General features: G+C 43.1%; 1 protein-coding gene across 2 annotated transcripts in view; it reads right to left on the reverse strand.

Moving 5' to 3' along the window:
- Positions 1-7,833: 7,833 nt before the first annotated feature.
- ALPK1 (alpha kinase 1) overlaps positions 7,834-21,501 on the reverse strand; it is a 91,053-nt gene continuing 77,385 nt past the window's right edge. For both annotated transcript variants that reach the window (XM_019534089.1, XM_019534090.1), the window contains exons 10-14: positions 19,198-21,367; positions 15,844-15,997; positions 12,622-12,784; positions 9,620-9,806; positions 7,834-8,825 (exon numbers count right to left, since the gene is read on the reverse strand). In XM_019534089.1, coding sequence (XP_019389634.1) covers positions 8,626-8,825; positions 9,620-9,806; positions 12,622-12,784; positions 15,844-15,997; positions 19,198-21,367 — 2,874 coding nt within the window. In that variant the 3' untranslated portion in view covers positions 7,834-8,625. The remainder of the gene's footprint in view (positions 8,826-9,619; positions 9,807-12,621; positions 12,785-15,843; positions 15,998-19,197; positions 21,368-21,501) is intronic.

The raw sequence follows: 21,501 nt of genomic DNA on the forward strand, positions 1-21,501 counted from the left end.
TGCTGTGTGCAGTTATAGGGCATCTGTATATTCAAACAACTTAGTACAAACATCACCTTGAAAACAATAGCAGCACTAAAAGGCAGTAACAAAAAGCCTGAAATCTCTGCTGGCTGAAGAAACAAAAGCTGATGGTTTTGTTAAGCCTAACTTTGTACTGGGGACCCATCTCTTTATGGAACTTCAGTACTCACTTTTCTTTCCCTTCCAGTTCAAACAAAAAAATCTTCCCAAACAAACCCTGTGTCAAACAGATGCCTTTCTGGTGCAGGATATTGGAACTTTAAGACATATTTAGGTTTGTTTAAAAAAAAAAATTCGTTCTACTAAAAATACACTTAACTGCAGAAAAATAACTACCATACATTCACACAGTTCTGGACCTTCAGCAAAAGTGTTTGGCTGTGCTGGCAGATTCTTTGGAAAGACAAAGCTTATGATTTCATTTTATCCGGAAAGGCCAATTCCTGAGCAGGAAAGATGTTGGGCTTAGTCCTTACATGCTGTTCCTGTAGGGGGACCCTCACTCCTGCACAGAGGAGGAACGCCGGTGAAGTTAATGGGGTTCCACATAGGCACAAGATCCTGCCACTTGGAATAATTTGAAGGATTGGGGCTATTACCTGGTCTCCAGATACAAGGGGAACATTAATAGTAGTATCACTTAGCAGTCACTTTACAGTGCACTTTGCATCTTCAGAGCATTGTACAAACATTTGTCAGCCCCTTATGAAATTGGTTTTTATTATCCTCACTTTATAGATTGGGAAACTAATCCACAGAGAACCAAATTAACTTGGTTAACAGGCAAGTCAAGCCACTTGACAGCCAAGCCCATCATGGAACTGAATGTACCGAAACCTACTGTGTCTGGCATCATCATAGAAGGAGACCCACACTGTTTTCTGGTCAGTGCTCCAGGAAAACAACACTAAAGGGCTATAGGATTATATGTCTTTTCTCTCAGAATATCAGTATTTTAGAGGTGATGTAGTCAATATGTTAAGAGGTGTTTGCGTGTTTTAATATAACCACTTTAGTACTTTTTTCTGTCTCAAGGCACATTCTGGTTTCATTTCAAGATGATCTGGAAAGGATTTTAAAACCATTGGGCTTGTGCCTTTTTCTCCCTTCATTCTGATGTTAAAAAAAAAGGCTTGAACGTTCTTCCTTTGTCCTTCCCCTCTCCCTGCTTTTCTTCTGAAGTACCAGGAATGGCAACTAATTTTCCATAGTCTAGAGCAGCGTTTCTCAACCTGTGGCTCATGACCCAAAAGTGAGTCTCAAGAACATATGAAAGGGTTGTGAACAGATTTTAAAAATGGATTCTCCTTTAAAGGAGAAAAACATGGGAAACTGGATTTTCCCTTGCACTGGGGTGCTGGGGCCTGGTGGTGGGACACAGCGGGGCAGGAGTGAGGGGCAGTGGGTCCGGACTGGCCATTGATGTTTACAAATGGGTCCTGGTCCAAAAAAGGCTAAGAACCACTAGTCTAGAGGATCAAGGGAGTGAGTGAGGGAGGGCAAGACCCAAAGATGTGTATTGAGAAGTGAGGATGAAGTGAGAGGAATGTTGAAACTCTAACACAGACAGCATTTCTCCCAAATGTTACCTAGGCATTGGAATTAAGATAGAGCTTAGGGTTCATCTTCATGAGCTATCATATTAAAATACAATGTGTCTGGTTTGCATTAGGATTTTACAGTGCAGCAGTTAAGTTGTATTGGCCTGACATGTTTTTAAAACACTTATCTTAGTTCAACTGTATTCTTAAGGTTTGTCTGCATTACTGCCATAGCAAAGCATTACTGCCGTAGTAAAGCCCCTCATCTATAGCATTTGACACCAGAAGGGTATGAGCTGCTTTCCAAACTCCATTTCAACAGCATGAAGCTTCAAGAGAAATGAGAGAATAAAACAGCTAGCTATTCTACAGCTCAGACCAATCCTGGACACTCCAACTACACTGCAATATTTTATCTCAGTATGCTCCAAGATTTGACACTCTTCAGCCAGTCAGACTATGTCACATAGTCTTACAGTCTCACATGGAGCCAAAGACACCCACACATGTCTGTGGAGTTACATGAAAGATGAAGTTGACCTTGACAAAATCATGTTACGTGGCTGAGACCATATCTCTGTGCATAGCAGACATTGTAATTTACCATTGGTAGATGCCTTTTTTTTCTTCCATATAAATAACTTGTTTACTTTTCATGGGAGACCACTGGTGTAAGCCCTGGAGGGTACACTGTACTGATGCACGCACTACTGCTGGGGAACCTGGACTAATAGGGAAACTTAAGAAAACAGATATCTGGTTCAGCCAGAGGCTGACATTTTCCGGCACTTGAATACTTCCCCAGTAGATTTCTGGGAAGGGAATGACATAACTTTGCATTTGCTGCTTTCCAATTCTCCAGGTGGTAGCTCACAAAAGTCCAAGAAGGTCATGTCCATGAATTACAGGCTTTGCTCTAAAAAAACAAAAGATTGTTTCATAAAAAGTAAACTGCGGCAGCTGCCTCTATGTCGGGTGAACACTATTGAAGCCTGTGGACAGCAGACATACCAGAGGACGTTCAGGGAGTGGGAATGTTAAAAATCAGAGGTTCTGGAGTGTATTTTTTTTGTAGAGCATCAAACTCTGAACAACAAGAAAACATGCAGCTAAAATGTATGAAATATAAAGAAATGTTCAAAGTAGCAACTGTATGGCCATGCATAGCAAGACATTCCCTGTACAGCCAGAAAACAGGTAAAAACTCCAAGGAAAGTCCTGGAAGTGTGGGTCCAATTAAATAAAATATTTGAGAGTGGGGGAGACCATCACAGCAAGCGATAAGGCGTGGGGGACTAGATTGGGGAGGGGGAGTGTAGAGGGCTGTTGTGTGGTTATGTACTTATATTTCCTGAGGCTCAGAATATTCCCAGGCACTTTTGCTTCATTCACACAACTTATACTGACAGACAGACCTCCCTCCCTTCAACCCAGCCCCTACTGTCTACATATTTTGTCACAGGTTTTTATTTTTAAAACAGTTTTGCACGTAACTGTGCCCCAAAATGCTAAAACATCAAACCCATCTGAGCAGAGGGCTGCATTACATATTGAATGAAACTATCAGCAATCAGCAGCAGATCTCCCATGGATGAGAATGGAAGGCTTATACAAAGGATGGCCAGAATATGACCCTGATATCATAGCTAAGCCTTTAGAAGTCAAAGCAAAGCACTGAACTCCCTTTCTCTGTCTTCAAAGGGAGGTGGACCGAGATAGTAACTGGTAAGTTACTAATGCATTCACCATTACTCAGTGGGACACATTTGGGTGGGAACTTTCTTCTGTCTCTGACACTTGTTTGTTTGACCACATGCATGTTCAGTTGCCTAATTTACCTCCACAATTGCAATAAGTTCAATTACCTGCCTATGTTACCTGAAAAACACGTTCTTTTAGTCATTACACTTCATAGTGAACTGCTCAACTGGATAAGGGCAATTTTCCTTCTTGCTTAGAATTGCTGTTCCAGGCTGTCTAGGCTATTTTTCTTCAGCTTATTTTCACAATCATAAAGGCAACAGTATTATATTTTTGTATAACCTTCTATATTCTGCAAAACTATTGCTAGAGCATAGAGGGAATTTGACAGCATCATTTTATGGAGTTAAATATAAAGATATTTTCAAAAATTAAAGGAAAGGGAAAGCAGGATCTATAAGCAAAGAAGGAAAGATCTTATCTCAGAGTGGATTTGGAAATAGATGGGAACAGAGTAGAGAGACACAGGAATGCCTTTCCCATGACAAGGATTATAGATGAGGTGGTTCTCAAGCTATCAGCAATAAGACAATGTTAAGGGAGAGAGGAGAAGCTGTGCTGGAGGAGCACATTGGGCTGTAATATGTCATTAGACATCGAATTTAACCCCTTGGAGATACTGGGCACATCTATACATACAATTAATGCGACTGAATATACTCCAGCTCAATTTGAGTCAAAGTAAACTAATCCCAACATCACTGGCTACACATGTGTTTAAGCACAGTAATTTACTGCACTACTGGATACCACTTGTATCTGACAGGCCTATCTGGCAGTACAGTAAATTAGTCTATTGTAACCTACTTGCTGAGCAGGAATAGACACTGATGCTTTACTGTGCAGCAAATTTGTCTGCTGTGTAATAAAATATCTTGTGTAGACACACTCACTGCAACATGAGCTATACTTGTGAGGCACAATTTCTTCAAAATATTTTTCTTGCTGCCAACAGGATATCACAACCCCTCTCCTCGCAGTGCCTGAGTGGATAGTTAAGCAAAGTTTCTGTCTTCTGCCCACTGGCTGCAGAAAACAGTTTGACCATATAATGAAGAAAGATCAGAACAAATCTCTGGGTGTTGAGAATAGCAGGGGATGCTCTTCCACCTAATTGGAATCCCAAAACAACTCTTTTATTTATACAGGTTTCCCTTGCTTTATGTGGGTTCTGTATGTATGAAGTCACTCTTATGCGATGACCCTTTTTATATCACAAATTAATTATATGCGAGGTAAATTCACTCTTATGTGATTGGTGTGGTGGAAGCCTGCAGTCAGCTGCTTTGTGCGGTGCATTTTGGGAGTGGAGGAAGAAAAACTTATTTGTGGGGGCTGAGCCATGTGGTGGTGCCCAGTCTGGCCCTGTCAGCATGGCGCCCTGGGAGCTGTGAGCCATGAAGCCACCCAGCAGCAGTGCCCACAGCCACTGTTCAGGGCAGCTGGTGCCCATGCTTTTGGAGCTGCAGCTGCGCTGGGAGTGGCATGATGCCACATTTGTAAGTGGTAGAAACGGGTCTGGGGTCAGTACAGTTGAGGTCTTGGAACGTATCCCTATTTGTTACATTGTAAAGTAGGTTCCCTTTATGTGAATTTGAGTTATGTGCTGTTTTCCAGGAACACATGTACAGCATAAAGCAAGGGAAACCTATACTATTTCAGTATCGCTTAGTTTATACCTGAGTGTACTGGAAAAGGGCCTGCCTCTGTAAATCTGTAACTCAAACAAGTCACTCCCCTCACTTCAAAGGGGCTGCTTATCTTAATAGGGGTTACAAGACAGCCCCTAAATTTGGAGCACTCCTGATGGTGAGTGTTTTTAGTTTCCAATGGGCATGTTAACAAGCTCAGACCAATCCCAGCAGTCCTTACTCTGGAAAAACTTCTTTTGGCTTCTTTTGGTAGTTTTTAGCCTGTAGAAAGTCTGCAGGATTTGCTCCATGACACTTAGTCAACACTAATGAGTATTTTAAAACACTTTTAAAAATCTTCCATAAGAAAGTATACACAGAGAAGAAGAAGTTACATCTTTAGTGCTTCTTATCTCTAGACACCTGAGACATTTACATCAGTTGGTGAAAAATCATTAATAGACTTAAACACAAATAGCTAAAATAAAATAGCTGATTCTGAACACACACATTTGGCCATGCTGGGTGCACCTACATGTGCAATTAAAGTGAAGCAGTAAACTCCAGAGCAGTTTGAACCAGAGTAAACTAGTTCTGGGTGCAGCATCTACATGTGTGCCTTGGACAGCAGCAATTTGAGCTGGTGTAGAGCAGTTTATGCCAGGACTGCTCCTGCTGTGCTCTGCCCTGGGCTCTGGGTGGCAGTGGAGGGTGACAGAGGGGCTGGCTGGGGCATGAGGGTGCTGAAAATGTGGAGCTGTGTGGCTAGGTGGCGGGCAGCTGTGTGGCTAGGTGGCTGGTCCACTATCCAGTTATGGCAGGATTAATTAGTTACTGAGGCTTAATAGCATCACATGTGCAGACAGTGAAGTTTTACTCCTCAGCTAATTAGTTTACTAATAAAGTGCACATGTAGACGTGCCCCCTTTGTGCTATTTGCATGTACTGTTACACAATTTTATTAATTCCAACAGATATATATAACAAGCTGTATTCAGCTGGTCCACAAAGTGGTAACATGGGATTTCCAACTTGGAACGGATCTTTCAGACACTTTATATGTAGAAGTGACTTTACTCACCTGAAGAGTCTTGCATGAATCTGTGTAACAGGGGACATATGTCCTGTTTCTAAGGAAGGGAGTGTAGTGAGGCACTGGGGTATACAGTGAGCCACACTGGGAGCCCAGAGAGAGGGGCTGCACATAGGACCAGGGGTCTGGAGCCCAGAGAGAAGGGTTGTGCTTGGGGCCAAAGGTCTGGGAGCCCAAAAGGGAGTTGAACATGGAACCAGGGGGCCTGGAAGCTCAAAGAAAAGGCTGAGCGAGGGGCCAGGAGTCCGAGGGCCATGTGTGTGAAAGTAACATTTAAGGTAACACCTGTGAGACTTGGGATGTGGTGTAGTGGAGGAATGGAGCCACACAATTTGCTCTTAAGGCTATACAGGTACCCTGCGGGGGCATAGCCAGGCTGAGAATGACCTATCAGGCATGAGGCTGGGATTTACACTAGTGGGGCCCAGGAGAGATTTGCTGTGGGAATAGACCAGATTAAGGCTCAATCTAAGGCCTGTAGGCAGCCTCCCTTACCCAACTTTCAATAAAAACAAGGCGTGGTAGGTGAGCAATTGAGGGAGGGCAATATTAAAGTCAGATCTGGGAGCCACAAGACCACCAGGGGGCATCTTGGCCACTCCTGTGGCCATGAGCCTGCTTCAGGGAAGATGGACTGAGAAGACCATGAGGCCCCTTTAAGGGCAGTACTTCTGTGGCCAGAACAAGATGGCACTTGGATAAGGTGAACTTAATAAAAGGTAAAGGGGCTGAGCCTAGGAAAATTCCCATAATACGAAGGGGGTGGGGAACCACGGCAGGACGACTCCTGCCAATAGGGCAGATCAGTGGGCTGATGACAGGCTGCCCTCAAAGGGTATCCAAACTCAGTGGGAGTTGAGTACTTCCAGCTGATGGGAAAAATGTGGAGTCAGTAGGGACAGCTCCAAAGCTGTGGACTTGCCTTTAGTAACCGGCCAGAGAAACAGCTGAATGAAAAAGGGACAACACCTGTGTGTGAGCAGGAGCATAGAGCCCAATAGGGGAAGGGCTGGGCCAGCACAAAAAGCTTCCCTAGGGGAAAAAGAGGGGAAGTAACATGTAAATGACTTCAGTGAGGCCCTGGATGTTAGAGGGAAGTAGCTGTCCCTGGAGAAGTGGATAAGTCCATGCCAAAGAAGGAGAAAGGGGCTTCCAGAAGAAGGAGGGACTGTTAGTAGGCCACTTTCACCCTCTTCTGGCTCCTGAGTATACAATGGTGGGCTAAGACGCATGTTTAAAGGCTATTTTAGTTTACCCAGTGGGGTATGCTTGGGGATACCATGATGATGGTTTTGGTCCAGGTGGTTTTACTGACCTGGCAGGGGAGATACCCTTTTTATTGGCCTTGAATGACTCAGTATAGTTGAGGGTGAAGGCCTGTCTCTTGCACTGTGGACAGGTTAATCCCTGAGAGAGTCTATAATGCCTCTAATGCGAGGATCTTGGCTACACAATTTAGGGGGATGGGGGACTGCCTTCGGGCGTTCCCTCTAGAGTGCTCCTTTGGCCTTTTGGTTGGAGGCAAGCAAGACTAGGGGGCATCTGAACTCCAAGGCCTCCTGGCTTGGGGCTTGCACATTAGGATGCCTACCACGGATTTGGGAGTATCTGAAGCCTAGGAGGTAGGATATTTGCCAGTGGTATTGCCACACAGACTTGAACGATTGAGCTCTGCTCAGTCAATAGAAAACAGAACTGATTTGGCCCGAGACATAATACTTTTACATACACACACACACACACACACACACACACACACGCACACACACGCATGCATGTGTGCGCGTGCATGTGTATTTGTATATACATATTTTACTCCCTCTTTTCTTTTTCTTTTTTTTGTGTACTCAGGTGAGTCAAAGACTTCAGTTGAGTTTTGGGTGTTATTGACTGGTGGCTTGGGAGTGGCTGTTAAGGGGTAGTTTGGAGGCCACACAGCATAGTGCCTGCAGGGTATTTTGCATTCTGAGCCTTGCATAGGTATACTCTGGGCTGAGGCCCAAAACAATGGGCCAGTGCCAAGAGCCTCTGCTAGAGAAAAGGGAGCCAAGGCCAAAAAGGCTTACGCCTGGACAAAGGGATGGAACTTACTGTCTTGGCTGGGAGGCCCCACAAAATTGAGGCTGGCTCTCATGAGGTATGGGTTTTGCTAGGGAGGAGGGGGGAAGCCACAAGAAAGGCCCACAAGCCACTGTATAGGCTGCTGAGGTGCAGAACCCACAAAAGGCAAATTAGGAGGAGAAAGAAATGGAGAGAGACAGAGTTGGCTAGATAAGCTAGCTGCAGAATCTAGTTAGTTTAGTAACACCAGATTATTGCCCCTCCCCTTCAGATTTACAGGCAACCTCTCAAGAGATCCAGATTTCATCAAAGAATCATTTCAGGTGAATGAGAGGGAAAAAACCCTAGGGAACTGCAGGAGGCAGGGTCATCCCACCATGATGGGTAGGCTCAATTCCTCTTTTGGTCCAAGCCTGCTACAGTCTGTTATCACATGTAGAGAGAGCTTTCAACAAATGTGTACAGGATCAAACACTATGGTTGCCATTACTGGCTATGCTACCTTTGCACGTGACTAAGTAGGTTTTGCTATTGATGGCCTTGTTAAAGAAAGACGGTGGCAGATTTCATTGCATTCCACATGCTGATTGTTGAAGAAATAATAAATGCCTTTTTCCCCAAAGTTGGTGGAGTGTGAAGCATCCTTCCCATGAAGCGAATGAATCTGGGGATCTGTGAGGTAGATGAGGCCTTTTCCATTACCTGTCACCCAACCTGCAGAGCAACGGAAACAGTTTAAGCACAATCATCCCATTGCTTTATTGTTTTCTGTAACTAAGGCTGGGAGACTGAGCATCCTTCTGCCAGTCTGACATAGGGAGAATGCTACTGATATCAGATGAGTTGCTCTCAATTTTAAACCTGTGTAAGCAAAAGCAAAATATGGCCCTAACTATTGCTATCAGTTTTCATGGAAAGACACAAGCAGACCAGTAGGTCCCAACAGTCTCAAATTTCTATTTTATTTCACTAAGCTCCGACAAGGAAAAAACAAAGAATAAGAGTTTGTCTAAAAACTGTATGAGTGAACATAAAAAGTAGAAGGCCAGATTCTTAATTCAAACCAAAGACAGCCATCATGGGACCTGCTAGTTACACGAAGAGAGGGAGGGTGACATCAGAGGTGCTGCTTCAGTGGTTCTTCATCATCTGAGTATCCCCTTTACAGGAGAGCTCCTCATATATAGTTTTATATATGTGGGCAGCAGCCTAGCATTACAAGGGTGAAAAGGCTTTTCCTGCTGCATGGAAGGTTATACTAGGTAGGATTTGTTCCAGTTTGTCTCTTCTCAACAAGACAGTGAGAATATCATGTTAGCAGCAAAGCACATGCCAAAAATTAAAGACCCTGATGTTTTCTTACATTGCTTGGATTTAAATCTTCTCTACATGCCTCTCTTGCTTTTGTAGCATTTTAAATGGTTTGCTCTGTTTATAGAGTGTTACACTTGAGGGGAGGGGACGGGATGGGGAAGAGATACAAAAATAGTATCAGCCATAATACAAACCTTGTAGGTCAACAACCACATCTGCAGCATTGGAAAATTCATAGGAAAAGTGTCCATAGGCTAACCCATACTCTGTGGCTTTGTATTCTGTCTTTACTACTTTTGTGTTATTAGATAGCTTCACAAACTCTCCCAGGATGTAGGGTTCCACACTCACACAACCTTTTATGCACCTGCCTTCTAATATCTGAAAGAAACCAGAACATAAGTGTTACAATGATCCCACTAGAAATGAAAATGAGGACATGTCATACATCTCAGAAATCTCAGTTCTTATGTTCACTATTTCTTTTCCTGCTCAAGGAAAATGCATGTCAAGAACATCCATACTCTGCCACAGTTTGCTGTTTCCTCATCATAGCACATCTAGAAGTGGAGCTCATATCTAACAATAGATAAGACAGTGCTAGCTCTGGAAATGACAATTCAAACCGATGGGACTGGATAGCAACCAGTTCTCTAACCACCTTGCTTGCAATGCAAATCAGAAACAGACTTTATGAAAATCAGTGTAAGGAGTAGGTGAAAGAACTAGAAGAATGGCAGGTCAGCAACTGGCAACTCTCCCTTTTACACTGTTCATGACTGGCTGATGTAGCACTTTCTACATACTTATGGGCTTCAGTATGTTGGTGCTAAAATTGCATTAAGTTTTGCTTGCCAGTGCTCTGGTGTAAGGCAGCAGACTTAGCAAAAACAGTCAAGTTATTTTTTTCTGAGGTCATGTACATATTTCTTTTAAGGTATACATTAACACTGAAACATTAACTTCCAGTCTCTACCATGTAGTGACAGAAAAATAGGATGCTGACTCTTTACAGAATAGTTTACTTGACAATCTGTATTTGAAACACAGAGGTCAAGTAAATACTCAGTTAAATGTATGACCTGGATGTACAAAACTGTACCTTTACATGGACTGGGCCGTGCTCTAGTCCTTCTGTACTGGGATAGATAGTTGCCAAATAGAGATTATTCCAGGCTATTTAGTTACCTTTGCTTAAATCCTCCCCTCTTAATGCATTATATGTTTTGGGGGTAAGGCTGGGAATTTGCACTCTAGTGACTCCCATTATAATAAGTTCTGGGGTTCAATTACAAAGTAATGCAGAATAGTACAAAGCAAGGCAGATTGGTACAAATCTCAGGCTGGCCCATATGCTTCCAAGATTATTTCCCGTGCCTTCATTACTTATTCATTGTTCTATTGCGCTTTATTGACCACATTTTAAAAAAGGCAGGTTCTTGTCCCAAGGAAATGACAATCTAAAGACTTACTTCCCAACCCCCCACTTTTTTATCTGCCTAATTCAGCAGACCTGAAGTTTGGCACATAAAACACAGGAGACATGCTTTTGCCAGGTGCACCCATTTTGCCCTTCCTTGAAAAAATGTGCATCTAGGCTTAGGTATTTTCCATCTTCTAAATGATCAAACAAACCCCCACATCCAGGATTATTTTTTTGACCAAAATATTGAGGGAGGTGATGCTCCTCCTCTTTGCAATGGTCAGGCCACAATTGGAGTACTTGTGTCCAGTTTTGGGCGCCACGCTTCAAGACACGGAGAATCTGGAGAGGGTTCAGAGGAGGGCCACTCACATGATTCGTAGCCTCCATGAAAGACCCAAAGAGGGGAGGTTGAGGGATCTAGATCTCTTCAGCCTTCACAAGAGATAGCTGAGAGGAGACCTTATAGCTGGTTATAAGTTTATCAAGGGAGGACAACAGGGAATCAGAGATGCGCTATTTACCAGAGCGCCCCAGGGAGTAACTTGGAATAATGGGTGCAAACTAGTGGAGAGTAGATTCAGGTTAGACATTAGGAAGAAATTTTTTACAGTAAGGGTGGCCAGAATCTGGAATGGGCTTCCAGGAGAGGTGGTACTATCACTTAGTTTGGAGGTCTTCAAGAGGAGGCTTAATAGTCACCTGGCTGGGGTCATCTGACCTTGGTCCTCTTTCCTGCCAGGGGCAGGAGGGTCGGACACAATGATCCTTTGTGGTCCCTTGTGACTATAATGTATGAATGTATGAATCTATGAAAACATGAAATGCAGGGGTGCCAAAGATATGGCCCATAGCCATTTCACCTGGGTCATGGTGCTCCTAGAGTGGGCAGGGCAAGTGGAAGTGGACCCACTGACAAATTCCCAGCTATGCAGCTTCTCTGGAGATACATATTGGTGACAGGTGAGGTTGAGAGACTGCTGCTATAATTCCTGTGTTGCTGCTTATATTTACCCCTTTGCTGCTGCTGGGTACAGATTCTGCTCATGAAGCTTCTCACAGTTCAGATCCAGCCTGGGGGCCCCACTGAGTTTGACACCCTTGATGTAATATAATTTCTCTTTTAGTGTATTGGACACAAATGACTTAGTGCTGTTGTTTGGAATGATGATATATTTACAAGCCGTTCACTGTTTGGCATGCAGAGACCGGGTAACTCTCCTTGTCTTATACTCTGACTTCAGGGTGTCAAATTCCTCTGGCCCTGTGGGTTGGGTGAATGGTGCAGGGCCAGCCTACAGATCAGAAAATGGTGCAGGGCTGGTTCACAGGTCAGAGTGGGCCTATAAACCAGCCCTGTATGCTAGATCCAGCATGCAGGGATGGCCTGGTGCAGGCACTATGTGGTGTGTGCAGCTTCGCTCAGCCTGGCCTGGGTTCCATGTGCAGCATATAGCTTGGTCCAGTGTGGGTGCTGTGTGCAGTGCATATCCCAGAGCAGCCCTGCATACCATATGCAATGTCTATCCGCCCCAGCCCACATTACATGCAACACTGGGCTGATCCAGTGTGCACCACAGGCAGCATGTGGGTTCACTTCATGGGCAGCACTGGGGGCTGGATCCAGCCTGCGACCATACCTTTTTCACCCCAGCTCTAACTCTCCTTATTGTTCTGCAGAGTGCAGAGGAAACATTGGTCATTTCCTGCTGGCTTTTTTATGATCCCTGCTTCAGCTGACTTGTCTGTAGCCCTCAGGGCAGGGGTTCTTACCAGAAGCACTGCAGAAGGAATGTAGAAGATTTGTGTTGGGATCTTTTGCTCGTACAGCCTTTTGTTGAATTCTGTCACGTAGTACTGAGCAGTCATTTGTCGTTCCACATCATTGAAATGATGAAGCAGTCCTTTTTCTTCTTTATACTCCTTCCCAATATACCTAAATAATAAAAAGCAAACAGCATAGTCAGCTCAGCCTTGGGCAGATGGCAGTAAGGGAATGTGATGCAACATGTCACTATAAATTAAAATGGGGTAGGCCAAAGGCAAAGTTCTTTATTGGTAAGTCTTACTTAAAATTACTTAAAAGTCTTACCAAGACACAAACTGAACTTAGGCTAGCTACGGGGATCAAGGACAACAAAAAGTCCTTCTTTAGATATGTGGGAAGTAGGAAGAAAAACAAGGATAGTATTGGGCCCCTGAGAGATCCAATGGGACAACTGACATCAGATGCCCAAGAAAGGGCCAATCTCCTAAATGACTTTTTTGCATCGGTTTTTCACCCTTCCACGAGGATCACACTGGCCGGAATGGCACAATCCAATTTGGGAGCGGGTGATGGGCCCAAAATCAATGTGGATCAGGTGAAGGAACACCTTAAGAAACTGGACATTCATAAGTCCACAGGCCCAGATGGAATGTGCTTGAGGGCCTTGAAAGAGCTGGCAGACATCACTGCATCCCCCTTGGCAGGGATATTTTTAAAATCATGGTGCTTGGGTGAGTTCCCAGATGACTGGAAAACAGCCAACATGGTCCCTATCTACAAGAAAGGGAGGAGGAATAACCTGGGGAATTATAGACCAATCAGTCTGATGTCTGTCCCTAGAAAAATCCTGGATAAAATTGTCAAGGAATCAATGAATGCCAGACTAGCAGACAGCAAGCTTCTGCATGCCAGCCAATGTGGCTTTGTGACTGGCAGGTCTTGCCTGACCAACCTCATCTCCTCCCTGGACAAGGGAGATGATGTGGACATCATTTATCTGGACTTCAGGAAGGCCTTTGACCTAGTTCCCCATGATGTCCTCATGGTTAAGCTGGGGAAATGTGGCCTTGATCATCATATGGTCCGATGACTAGGCAACTGGCTATGGGGTCGGACCCAAAGAGTACTAGAAGATTGGTAAAAATGAATTTTTACTTCAAAAGTGAAATTGAATTCACAACAGGCAGGCAATAGATCTGCTTGGCAAAGAGATACCAGCCAGTACTCTTTAACATTTTCATCAGTGATCTAGATTTGGGAGTCAGATATGAACTGGCCAAGTTTGCAGATGATACCAAATTATGGGAGACTGCCATCACACCGCAGGACAGGCTGAGAATACAGGCCAACTCGGACACAGTCTCAAGGTGGGCTGACCAAAACCTGATGGCCTTAAATGCAGAGAAGTGCAAGGTGCTGCATCTCGGTAGGAAGCACCTTCAGTATACTTACAGGCTTCACAGTGCTATGCTTGCTAGCACCATGACTGAAAGGGACTTGGGGGTCTTGATGAACCACAAGATGAATATGAGCCACCAATGTGACGCAATGGAGGGCGAAGCTAACCAAACTCTGGTGTTCATTCACTGATGCATCTCAGGCAAAACCAGGGAAGTCATTCTCCTGCTTTACTCAGCCCTGATGAGACCGCAGCTGGAGTACTACATCCAGTATTGGGTCCCCCACTTCAGGAAGGACATGGAGAAGCTTGAGAGAGTCCAGAAGAGAGCCATTCGTATGATCCAAGGCCTGGAGGGAAGGCCGTAAGAGGAGAGGCTGAGGGACTTGGGACTTTTCAGCCTAGAGAAGAGAAGGCTCAGGGGGACTTGGTGGCAGCCTACAACTTCATAAGAGGGGTACATCAGGACCTGGGAGAACATCTGTTCACCAGAGCTGTCCAAGGGATAACAAGGCCTAACAGCCATAAACTACAGGAAGGCTGATTTATACTAGACATAAGAAAAATGTTATTTACGGTGCATGTGTCCAGGGTCTGGAACAAACTCCCCCAAGACGTGGTGCAAACACTTACTCTGGACTCCTTCAGAAAATAGCTGGATTTATTTCTTGCTGGGGTCACTTGATCCCAGCTGATTTCCAGCCTATGGCTGGACCCGATGATCTCATGAGGTCCCTTCCTGTCCCTAATGTCTATGAAATCTAGGAAATTACAAAGAGAAAGGCTTTTCCTAGCCCTTAACCTTGTACTCATGAACCACCTCTGCTCATACTTGGACTCCAGCAAAACACTCTTATACAACCTTCTGGATATCTTGCAAGGCCCTGCAAAATTAAGGTGCTTGCTTATACCCAACTTGGAATGAAATTAGTTGAGTTGGTTTTATTTCCTATTCAGTTGTACCTAGGCATGGCCACACTCATTTCAGGTTAAGAGTGTCCTATAAGGATTTAATTTAAATCAGATAGTGGACACTTTTAAACCAAAATAAGAATGCTAAAAAACAGTTATTTAAAACTCATTTAATTATTTCAGTACAAGCATATGTATAGGCAAAAGCATATGTGTAGGCAAATCCAAAATCATAATGGGAAAATGAAGAATACATATGGCTGTGTCAGATAGCATAGCGATGCAGCTCATTCTTTTCCAATACTCTGTCCCTTTGAAAAAAATCATAATTTGAGAATCACACTAGATAACAAGCTTTTTTTTCCAGGGGTATGTTAATCAGGATCAATATGATGACCAAGAGCTTCAGAAAAGTTTTATAACAGCCTTTTGCTTCAGGATATTAGCCAGTTTCTACCTTAGGGAAGATTAGGGCAAGCCTTTCCCTGGTAACATAATGGCTTACAGCTTCCTACAGTGTGTTTTCTTGCATATTCTTTTAAAGGATCTGATGTTGGCCACTGTTAGGAAGGACACTGGACAAAGTTAAGCACAGGTTTGATGATCTACAGAAATTTCTTTTTTTCCTACAGTGGTGTCTACAAGGTAAACCTCTATCATTTCCAGCAGCCATAAAGCGTGTTGTGCTAATCTGATGTAAGCAGTATGTCCATGTCCACCTGAAGCTTCAGACTGGCTAATTAGCACAGTTGAGTGACAGGGCAGTTAGCTTGCCCACATAGTAATCAGTCTACTTGGACTGCCATGCAGATGCTGCTGCACTGCAGCAATGAAGTGTGTTTGCGCCAGGTACAATACAGTGCAGCATTCATACTGATTAAACATTTCACACCAGCAATTTGTAGCCCATCAGTACCTTCCCAGTGTTTCTTCTTGATGCAAAAAGTGTATCCAAAATGCATTCCTTTGTTTGCCTTCCTTTGCCACCCTCAGGTAGTCTCCAATATATACAGCTGTTTCCTGGCCTGTCCACAGACCAGATTTCTTAGAGTATTTCAAAAGAAGAGCAGCTACAAGAAGACAGATCCACAATTATAATTAGAGATTGTTCAATATCAGTAACCAAGGATGAATCATGAGTGCTGTCAGGTTATCCTGGCTGGATCAGGGAACACCAAGCCTCCAAGACCTAGTATGTCCTGCACTAAGTCCCTACAGCTTATTACACTGACCTGTTGAAATAGCATCTTTTGAAAGTCATATGGTTATAAGTTTCATCTCATAGGCCACGTCTAGATGATCAGGGGTGTGTGGTTGCAGCGACACAGATGGTAGTGGCACTAATTTGTGCCGCTACCTTCTGCCACGGAGCATGCCCCTACATGTGCATTTTGTTGCGGGACACATTGTCCCACCTGGGACAAACCACCCTTGCCCAGATCCTCTGAGCTCTTCAGCCATGAAGAGCTGGAGGCTGGGGCCAGCACTTGTGCTGGCCCACCAGTATTACCTGGTGTCCTGGTGGCATGCTGGAGCAGCAACGACACAACTCAGGAAACACAGATGCCTGGCTGGCAGCCAGAGCATTGCTTTGGAGGGCCAGGCCTCCCTCTGTGCTGGTGAACACTTTTTTTGTGTGCGTTTTGTCATTTTTTCTTGCTACTGGGAAATTCCAGTAGCAAATTTTGCCACATGGCACACGTTTTAACAATCACCACATGCAGTTTGCAGCACCAGAAAGAGGTTTGTGGCACCACAAACCACATAACCCCTGCTCATCTGGATGCGGCCATGGGGTTGAAATTCATACAGTTTTGAGTTATGATGGTAATATAAAGAAAAATAACCAGCTTTGGCAGGACAGCACAATGTACAGTTACTTTTAGGGTAGCAAGCTGCTCTTGCACACATCTAGCATACTAATAAATATTTAAGTAGTGGTAAAGTATAATAAAGTACAAAAAAGAAACAGAAGGAAACAAACACACTTTAGCCTTGTTTGTAGTGCCTAGGTATTTTCATCTTTTCTGAACACAGACTATATAATGTTGAAAAATACCAGAGTTCATGGGTATTTATCTATAATTATGTATATGAATAATAAGAATATTCAGAATAACAATAAGTTAATACTAACAAATTTTTTACAAGGGATATAAAACTTCGTGCTGCAGGGCTTAACCAACCTACTGTTAGAGAATAGGATGAGAAGTTCAGTGAGGGCAGATTATTCCACAGTTGCCTATTATGGGGCTTTCAGAAAACTTTTTTTCTGAAGCTTTTGGTATGGGAGGTCAGGAGGACTAAGGCTCTGATCTAAAATAACAGTTAGAGCTGTGTGGGAAATAGTCTTCCTACCCTCTTAGAACTATCTAGTTGTCAAACGCTTTTTCTTTTTCAAATAAAGTCAAAGTTAAAATATTAAATAAAGAACAAATCAGATGGGATCAACAGAAATGTTTCAGTTCATTAATTTAAAATGGTTGGTTTCAATTATATACATCCTTTTTTCAAAGCTTTTTACTGTAATGTAACTTACGCCTTGAAGTGAAAAGTCATTCTGAACCCCAAAACTGAAGCTCATATTTTGGAATGCCAAAACAGAATAGTTCTGTAGTTTCAATACTTATAATTTCCACAAGTATTTTGAAATGAGAAATTAATTGAGAAATTCATTCATTTCCCACAGAAAGTTCTAGTTTTAATGAATTGATAGTTTTTAACTAAAAAAAATCAAAAAAATTTCATCTGTTATTAAAACTGTGTTTCTGTGGGGTTTTGCTGATAGACTACACTGACACAATTTATTTTGCCTGCAAGGTTTCAGCTTAGGATTTCAGAAGAGGTAGATTACTGAATTTCCCAAAGAAAGCAAGTTCCTGAAACTGCCAATGCAAGAAACTGACACTGTAGATTAAATTTTGATAATAGCCCTGCACATCTGCTAAACATGCTGAAAAGCATCTATGCAAACTGGTATCTCTTTGCCAAGCAGATCTATTGCCTGCCTGTTGTGAATTCAATTTCACTTTTGAAGTAAAAATTCATTTTTACCAATCTTTTTCCTGTTTACCCCAGTGGAAGTAATCTGGCTATGAGGAACGTATGTGGACTTGATTTGTTTTTTGGACATAATAATGAAACTGCCAACAAAGTTCCAGTCACAGGGCTGTAGTGTCCCGAAATAATACCTGTGTAGACCCCATGAAGGCAATGAGGATAGATATTGCATATGATAATGTTAAACAGACATAATAAAGACCGTCTTTTGGTAAGTTAAATCCCCATCACTGGTAACACGTAAGAAGTTGGAGAGAGCACAGTTTAACTACCAAATCCCAGGTTGAGTTTACTGGGCTTTAAGATAGAAGAAAACATTGTTTAACTGGCAAACTGGCTACTACTATTCTGTAATCAGAAAGGAATGAGTGAGGAATTTATGGCACCATTTTTAAGTGGTGATTTTTTGGACTAGAAGCAGGCTTTAAACAGTGGCTATCTGCTGCAGTATTCATACTTATTAACTCTGGGAGTACCAGAGCCCTTAGTTTCAGAGGTTGATAGAAGTTTTATTGGAATAAACAAAAGATAAAGGTAGCAAATTCTACAGGAACATGAGCCAAATGAAAAGTGATTGAGGGATTTTGGCAGCAGGTAAAATATAACTTGTGTTTCTTAAAGAATAACATTTAAATATAATAGTAAATGCAGTGGATAACTAAAGCAAAACATTATTCTTTCCTGCCTGCTTCTTTCCTGAGTGAAGTCAAGATACTGTGGGAAAGGAAGAGCCTAAAAATACCCAAAGCCTTGAGAAATGCATGCTGCTAATAAAAAAGGAGAAACTTGATTCTGTGGCCTCTACTTACTCAAGCAGGCCTCATTCACACACAATTTCATGCATCTTTCTGGCCAGAAGGGAGCAATCCCTAGTCTATTTTGACCTAAATTATTGGTGTAAGGCCCTGATGATAATCAATGTACAACTGTTATTTTACAAGACCAGTGCTCTGAACTCTGATGTAGAAGGCCAGAACGTATATACACATGAATAAGTGTCCAAAGATTAGACTCCAGATTTCCTTCTGATACTTATATCTCTCTTTAGGGTCTTGTAACATGCTCATCACTGTAGTATGGGGACCAGCATGTATGCAATATGAAATACACTTGAGGCTTGAACTTTCCACTTATGGAAAGCATGAACTTTCTACATATGATTAGGATATGTTGGAATACAACATATGCACCAAGGGGAGATGGTACTTACAATATGCTTGATGCAGATGATTAGCTTTGAATATTCCGGTAGCTTTCAGTCTCTGCACAAGCCAGTTATGCTCAGCACCTGACAAGAGTTTCTCATATTCATCATCTCTCAGAAAGCGAGCTTCTAGGATTTCTTCCTTGCTTCTCCCGGACACAGAAACAAAAGAGCTCCCACTGGAGTTCAGAAATGATGGACTCTCTAATTCAGAAAAACTGCTGGAAAACTGAGAAGATTTATACCAAGAGGAACTTGAAATGTGGCTTCTGTTCAGAACGTTCCTGAGATTTTCACCTTCATCCTCCTCAGTGGTAGCACAGTCGTGGAAGTGGTCAGTTACTGATTTCTTCCTCCCTGATAATGAAGCCCTAGTTTTATCCTGGTGGCTAGCCCGATGCTTTGAAACACTTATGGCAGGAAAATTGTTTACTGAGCTTCCACTATTGCTACAAGCAAATTCCCAGTCATCCACTGTATCTGCTTGGGTATCAACTTCAGATATTTCAAATGATCCATTTCCAGCCATGGCAGCAGAAGATTTTTTAATCCAATCATCTGCAAAGGAATCAGTGGCCATTTCTGGCTTGTTTGTAGGTTTAGTAGAAAACACCTTATCTATAGTTATGTGTGGCTCAGCTGATAGATCCTCTGTAGAGTCTACAGTTTCTCCTTCTGGGTCAATCCACATATAGTTATTTCTTGATAATGGTTTTGGGACTCTGTTAAACCTTCCCACATCTCTTACTTTTCCACTCTTGATGCTGTTGGGAGAAGGACTGCGAATAACACTGACGTCTCTGTTGCTGTCCTTGGTTCTGGAATCAGTTTCTGCTGAGGGGTCAACCCTTTCGAAGGATTTTTGTTCTGTCAAGCAAGAGGAGCCTACCTCCTTGTCAGATCTTTTGGGACCAGAAGGGTGAGGATCCAAGAAAGAAACAGCACTGTTTTGGCAATCTATGCTGTTGACCGCCTCTGCTTTCTGTTCTGAAGCATCCCTTTCATGTTCTGTCCTCCCGAAGAGCCCTTCTCTACAGTCTGAGGGTGCAGTCTTTACCCCGTTACTTGAGGGTCCATTTTTCTTTAAAGGACACTGGGGAGAACCTGAGCAGCTGCCCTGAGGCTCTTGAAGAGAGAGATGATGAGTTCTGGAAGACAGGTTACTAGCCTGAACATCTTCCTCAGCAGCTTCAGAAATGGCTGTGCAACACTTCTCAGCCACTGAGCCCTCTTCCCATTTCTGCCCTTCTCTAGGCAACTCACTGTTGTCATCAAAATCTATCTCCTCCCAGCTGGAAGAGGAACTTGATTTTGACAACTTGCTCCAAGACTTTAAAGAGCTAGTAGTTTGACTTCTGCTTTGCAACTTGTTTCTTTCATTATTTGCTTCTCCGTTTAATGGCTCAGTCTCCATCTCTTCCTTAAGGGAGACTTTCACTGCACCAGAATTAGTCCATTTCCTTCTTGTTTGGCCACTGAGCTTCTCATGGCCTCTTCTGGCTTTTTGTGAGGCAGAGGCTTTGGCAGTATCTTTCCTACAGAACCCTCTTTCTTCAGTGTTACACACCGTGTCTACATTTTTGGTTTCTGTTTTCAAGGCAGTGATACATGCGCCTGCTTTGGACTCTCCTAGCTGGTTTTTATGGCTCCTGCAAGTGTTTTCAAACACTTCACACACTGACCTATGATGCTGGGAATGCATTTCAAGAAGTTTCTCAAAGTTCACTTCACCACACAAGACAGGTTTTTCCACACTGCTTTTGTAGCTGTCTGGAATGTAAGACCTGGCATCTGAATTAGGGAAGCTCTGCACTTGTAAATGCTCCCTCACAGACATGATCAGAGTCATGATCTCCTTGGAAAGCATTCCTTTGTCTTGTTCTTCTGTAAATGAAGTGATGTAAATGTACAGTTTCTCCATGGCTTCTGTGCATAGGCATCTCACCTCAGAGAGGCTCTCGCTTTCCCCATAGAGCTGTCGATGCACAGTTGTAAGGCAGAAAGCTGCTTTAACAAAACTGTGAAGCTCTTGCTTGCTGGTTATGGGGTCATTATCCTTCTTGGTGAGAAGGCCAATCTCAAAGGATTCCTTAGCTTCAGACAAATAGAACATTTTCCTCTCTGGAGGGCATTCACTGGAGTGACTATAGGACAGTAAACATGCCCCACGGATGTTCTGAAAAGGAAAATGGATTAGAAACCAATGAATTAAAAATATAGTAATGTGCTTCAGACCAACACTAAAAAATGCTCGTCTTTGTGGATTTCAAAGTGCACATGCCAGCTTTCACCATCAGCTTCTGCATTTCT

Source organism: Crocodylus porosus, unplaced genomic scaffold (assembly GCF_001723895.1).
Source record: "Crocodylus porosus isolate Cpor-Errol unplaced genomic scaffold, CroPor_comp1, whole genome shotgun sequence".
Lineage (NCBI taxonomy): Eukaryota > Metazoa > Chordata > Crocodylia > Crocodylidae > Crocodylus > Crocodylus porosus.